The sequence below is a fragment of the Bison bison genome, unplaced genomic scaffold (genome assembly GCF_000754665.1).
Source record: "Bison bison bison isolate TAMUID 2011002044 unplaced genomic scaffold, Bison_UMD1.0 scf7180017864379, whole genome shotgun sequence".
Taxonomy (NCBI): Eukaryota; Metazoa; Chordata; class Mammalia; order Artiodactyla; family Bovidae; genus Bison; species Bison bison.
Window position 1 is genome coordinate 3,521,301 of NW_011494951.1, and position 6,124 is coordinate 3,527,424.

Genomic DNA, 6,124 nt, shown 5'->3' on the forward strand with positions numbered 1-6,124 from the left:
GAGGTGGGTGTGCAGGCGGGTCCCGTGGCGCAGCCCCTCGGGGGTGTAGAAGGTGGCATGGATGTAGCCGGTGGCGTGCATCTTGGCCTCCATCACCCCGTTGGGGTAGAAGATGAAGTCCCAGATGTAGTCATAGTTGTAGACCGTCGACGTGGTCCTTAGCACCAGCGCCTGACCCTTGAGCCCCGCATAGAAATTGAAGCCACCGTTGAAGTTGGAGTTAAAGTGCCGCCGGATAGGCACCCCTGTGGGCATCTCGAAGAGACAGAGAGCCCGGGGGTAGAGGACGGGGCCGTCGTCGTCGTAGTAGTGGAGGGCGTCCACGAAGGTGGCCATCTCCGGGCAATCGATGCCAGGGGCCAGCTCATAAGTGACGCTGCCCAAGCCCCAGCCCACATCCATGTACTTGGTCTGCATGCCGGCCGGCGTGTGTCCTCCGTACAGTGCCACGGCCTCCTGCACGCTCACCTCGTAGGCTACGCGCTCACCGCCGAAGCGCACATCCAGGACTTGCAGCCCCGAGGATGAGCGCAGGCGGAAGGAGAAGCTCCAGCCGGCGTAGCGCACCGTGTGGCCGTCCAGGCTGTAGCGCGCGCCCTGGGGCTGCACCAGGCGGGGGCCGCTCTTAGAGACGCCCAAGTCCCCGCGTAACTGGTAGGAGGAGAAGAGGGCCGCCTCGGGCAGGTTGGCTCCGTCCTTGCCCTTGGCGAGCGGGTCCTCCAAGACCACCGCATCCACCTCTCCGTCGTCGTACTTCTGAGCCAGCTCCTCGGGGCTCCGGTAGAACCTCCCATTGTACCAGACCCGCTCCACTGTCCAGTCCCGGGGGTTCGGGCTTCCGTGGTCCAGCAGGAGCTCCATCCCAGTGGGGTGCAGGAAGTAGCCTTCGATTTGCAGTTGCAGGATGAACCAAGAGCGGCGCTGGCCGGAGGCCACGCCCCGGGGTGCCACGTCGGTGAAAGTCAGGCACCGCTGGGAGCAGTTTCCGAACACAGCGCCCGCGGTGCGCCAGAAAAACGCGCGGAGGGGCTTGGTGGCCTCCTCCAGGGTGTGACTCAGAAGGGCATACTCTGCCTTGGAGATGGGCCTGGAGGCCCAGGAGGCCTGGTGCCTGGGCCTGGGCGGCAGGTGTCGCAGGTAACGGGGCCTTGGCAGCGGCCCCACGGCAAACTCGGTGATGTTGGGCTGTTCCTGGGCTCCAAAGAAGATGATGGCTCGCGCCTCCCGAACGGGAGGCCGGTGGCCTTTATCCAGAAACTTGAGCACGTGTTGCTTCTTGGGCAGCAGCATCTCAATGAGGAACACGGAGTTCTTGGCCACGGTCAGCGTGTTGGACGGCTCCAGTCTCAGCTCCTTCTGGGACCAGAGGAAGCTGTGCACGGCCTTGAGCTCTTGGGCGCTCAGGTCCGCAAATACCCTGCCTTTGTCGCCTGGGGTCTGCGGGGCGCCCTCTGCCGCCGCCAGCGTCTGCAACACCAGGATGGCCGCGCTCGCCCAGCCGAGGGCCAGGGCCTCCCGCCCCATGGCTCTGGAATGCAGCAGAGGAGATGAGCTTGGCAGTTTTGTGGGAGGAAGTGGGTGTCCCCCAGGTTGGGTCTTGGATTACCCTGGCCCTTGACCTCATGGTTTTCCCACGGACTCACCTCCTGGCTTGCAGTCCTCCGATTTGAATTCTGCTCTCTCCTCCCTGGTCTGTAACCTCCCTGGTCTGTAAACCTCTTTTAGTCCCATGGATGCGCTTACCTGTGCAGACTCCTCCCCTCCTCTGTGCCTTATCTCTGCGGGGCAGAAGCGCTATCTTTCCAGCTTTAGGTCACTCAGATATTCACAGTACCTGTACCCCAAAATGCTACAGTGTGCTGGCTGTGCCATGGGTGTTGGCAGCAAAACTGTGTTGTGTCAAAACGGTGTTTTTGATACAACACAATGTTTTTTATATGGATAAAATTTGAAATGTAGTGTGGAAGTTCAAAGAGTCGACGGTTGTAGGGCTAATACATGGTACCACTAGGACCAGCTGTGTGACCTTGGGCAGCTTGCTTAAACTCTCTGGGCCTCCATTCCCACAATAGTGAAATGGAAAATAACAATGCAAGTACCTACTTATGGAATTGTTAGGAAAAATCAGTTGGACAATAAGGATAAAGTGTTTAGCACAAAGCCTGCTTTCTAGGAAGCACTTGAGAAATGCAAACTACTCATTTTTTTCCCCCAGTAGTCATGAAGAATGTGAGAGGTGAACCCTAGAGATGGCTGAGCACCAAAGAACTGATGCTTTTGCACTGTGGTTCTGGAGAAGACTCTTGAGAGTCCCTTCCTAAAGGGAAATCAACCCTGATTATTCATTGGAAGGACTGCTGCTGGAGCTGAAGCTCCAATACTTTAGCCATCTGATGCAAAGAGCTGACTCATTGGAAAAGACCCTGAAGCTGGGAAAGACTGAGGGCAAGAGGAGAAGGGGACGACAGAGGATGAGATGGTTGGATGGCATCACTGACTCAATGGACATGAGTTTGAGCAAGCTCTGGGAGATGGTGAAGGACAGGGAAGCCGGTGTGCTGCAGTCCATGGGGTCGCAAAGAGTCGGACATGACTGAACAATATGAGGATACATTCTCTGGTGTTAGAATGTTTAAACTTATGAACCATGTAGAGTGATTTGACTGGTTCAGTTGTAGATCTGTGCCCACACAGGTGAGGGGGAGAATGGGGTGGCTGGCCCTGCCAAGCTTCTTTGGCCTCTTCAGTGATGCCCCACAGTTGTGACCACTTGGCCTCAGGCCAAGGCCATGAGGAGGGCACCTCAGGATGTCATCATCCCAGGGGGCAATTTGAGGTGATGTCCTTTTCCTGTCCATTGTGAGGGGAGGCTGTGGTCAGGGTCTCATGGCCCACCCCCTGGAGCTGACACTACAGTCTTGACCTCCTATCCCTGGTGGGGAGTCTCAGGGACTCATGTGATCTCTCCAGCCTGAAGGGATGGGGAAGCTCTCAGGGTTGCTAAGTGAATCCAGAGCAGAAAGATAAGCAGTGAGTTCTTGTTCTACTATTAAGTTTTGGTCCAGCCTAGCTTCTTTTTTAAACTAGATTTGACTTGGAAAAGTTTTAAGTTAACAGCAAAATTGAGAGAGATGTACAGAGAGATCCCGTATATCTCCTGTTTTACCTCCCCCCCACCCCCACCACGTAACCTGACCCACTAACAGTATCCCACACCAGAGTGGTACCTTTGCTACAATCTGTGGCCCTACAGTGATACATCATTGTTACCCAGTAATTTACATGAGGGTTCACTCTGGGTGCTGTACATGCTGTGGGTTCTGACAAATGTGTAAAGACTTGCATCCATCTTTATGGACCATACAGAGCAATTTCAGGGCCCTCAACGTCCTCTCTACTCCAGCTCTTCATCCTTCACTTCCTTCCCTGACCACTGACCTCTTTACTAACCCGGGCAACCACTGATCTCTTTACTGTCTCCATAGTTTTGCCTTTTCCAGAATGTCATGCCGTCAGGGTGATACAGCGTGCAGCCCTTTCAGACTGTTCTCTTTGGCTTGGTAATATGCGTTTATGTTCCTCCATGTCTTTTTGGTATCCAGGCCCCTTTCGTCTTAACCTCTGATGAAATTAAATTTATATTTTAAGGCAGGACAAGAAAGAATTAAACATAGAATTTCCTCTCTGTGTTTGTTTGGGCCTCCTCCTTCCCCTGCGCCCTAACATGCTGTGTGCGTCTGCGGTATGCGTTAACCAGAGCTCCTCAAAGATGGGGGTGCTTGCTGTACAGTAAAGATCCATTTTTTTTTCCTTCTTCTAATGCTAGCAATGTAACCTCTTAGAAGATCACTGTTCTTTCCCAGCTCTGTAGGGGCCATGGTGACTTGCAGCTTGCTTTATATATGCCTACCTGGACTATGTATTTTTGGTGAACTTAATGTAAAATATCAATATATTATTTTGATGTATGATCCCTTTGTCTTGAAAATGTATAAGACCATGCCTTCAACTTCCAACAAGTGGAACAGTTCTCAGAGCTTTCTGAGAATCTGCTTCCAGGGTTATAATCCTCTGTTAAACTCAATTAAAATCCCCTGTTTTTCTTCTTAACTTAGTAGTTAATTGAATTTTCATCGACATTTTCTTGGCACAGTTGGCAGTATATCAGAGGCACCCAGAGACCACCCTAAACTGAAGCTCGGTACCAGCACAGGCTCTTGGAGTCCCACCCAATTTTTGGCATTCTTCAGGTGCTTTGGGGAGGTCTCCTGATATCCGGACACCATTGCTTTAAATGATGTCCTGAATTTTACTGCACCTATTTTTCATTCTCTTTCTTTAAGAAAAAACTTTTCTTGGCTGTGCCATGCAGCATGTGGGATTTTAATTCCCTCACTATAGATCAAACCTGTGCCCCTAACGTTGGAGGCACAGAGTCTTAACCACCTGACCACCAGAGAAGTCCCTTGAGCTGTTTTTCCTGGGACTTTTCTGTTTTTCTCTGAGTCCTAAAGTGGGTAACTGTACATTTTCTAGGCAGGAGACCTGGGGGATTTTCTTAGGTGGGGACCCAAGGGAAACTTTGGCATGAGCCAGGTTGGCTATGCTTCTTAAAGATTTGGCTTAAATCGGAAAGATTATGTGTATATGGTCTGAACAAACTGTTTGCCAGTGAAATGAAGACCGAGCCTGCTCAACTCCAAAGGGAAAAGGACATCTGCTCCTTCCGGCCACAGGGTGCTTCCAGGCCACTGAGAACCTAGCGGAAGTGTTTGAGGATCTATCCTCGTGATGTGTAGTGAGTCCACAGAGGGTCTCAGTATAATCATTAAAAAAATCCTGCTAGCTGGGCAGGCATAACAAAGGCTGATTATCTCGAGTTGTGAGCACCCAGGGCAGTTTTAGACTGTCAGAGGGAGGAACCAAGACATGTAAGAGAGTCAAACTGACCTGGGATAACTCCTGGGGCAGCTAGACTCAGAGGCAGCATGAATTCATGTAATTGGAACAAAGCTGGTGCTTGCAGGTACTAATCTTCACTCTTAAATGGCCAGGATGGAGCTTTTTTGACATTCTAGAAAAAGCCAGCTTGATAAAAGACCTTTTCAAAATTCTGACCCCGAGAGAATAAAAATATTCTTCAGAGGATGCTTGAAGGAAGTTATAAGTCATACTACGTCCTTGAAACATAAACATGGCTCACATCACCTAAGACGACAGCCTTAGCTCAGTTAGTAGACCTTAAAACTGGAAAGAGAAAAGAAAAGGGAAAGAGGCTTTTAAAAACTCAAGTAGGAAAATTATGACATCTCTATCTGTGTCTGTCTGGATATGTTTGTCTGTGTGTACGTTATAAATACGGTATGTCCCTACCTCTGGATAGTGTTACCAAAATTAATTTGTAAAAGAGCTCTTTTTGACTTAAAAGTAAGTGCTTACAAATCAAATATTTCTAAATGTAACTTTAGCCCACTTCTTAAAGGATCATGTGATCCAGGATTAACTTTTAATGACTAAAAACCAGTTTAAATTGGTAGTTTGATTAATACAGACATGTCTTTAGAGTCTCACCATTAAGTATAACACTTTTATTGTACCTTGGTTTACTGAAAATCGATAAACTCATATTATTTCTGTTCCAAAATTTGTAATGAGATAATTAATGGTATGATGATATTTTCATAAGTAATAGAAGAGAGATAAGGGGAACTGAACTGAACTGAAGGGGATAAAGCCTTTTGGGTAAACTTTCTTAAAATAATATGTTTTATGGTGTGTCCACTTAAGAACACTCTTGATGAAAATGAAAGAGGAGAGTGAAAAAGTTGGCTTAAAGCTCAACATTCAGAAAATGAAGATCATGGCATCTGGTCCCATCACTTCATGGCAAATAGATGGGGAAACAGTGGAAACAGTGTCAGACTTTATTTTTTGGGGCTCCAAAATCACTGCAGATGGTGACTGCAGCCATGAAATTAAAAGATGCTTACTCCTTGGAAGGAAAGTTATGACCAACCTAGATAGCATATTGAAAAGCAGAGACATTACTTTGCCAACAAAGGTCCATCTAGTCAAGGCTATAGTTTTTCCAGTAGTCATGTATGGATGTGAGAGTTGGACCTGT

At 49.0% G+C, this 6,124-nt stretch overlaps 1 protein-coding gene across 1 annotated transcript in view; it reads right to left on the reverse strand.

Annotated features, from left to right (window-relative positions):
* Positions 1 to 6,124, reverse strand: part of AOC1 (amine oxidase, copper containing 1) — a 12,781-nt gene that overhangs the window by 3,302 nt on the left and 3,355 nt on the right. Inside the window, exon 2 of the mRNA XM_010857250.1 lies at positions 7 to 1,528. Coding sequence (XP_010855552.1) covers positions 7 to 1,524 — 1,518 coding nt within the window. The 5' untranslated portion in view covers positions 1,525 to 1,528. The remainder of the gene's footprint in view (positions 1 to 6; positions 1,529 to 6,124) is intronic.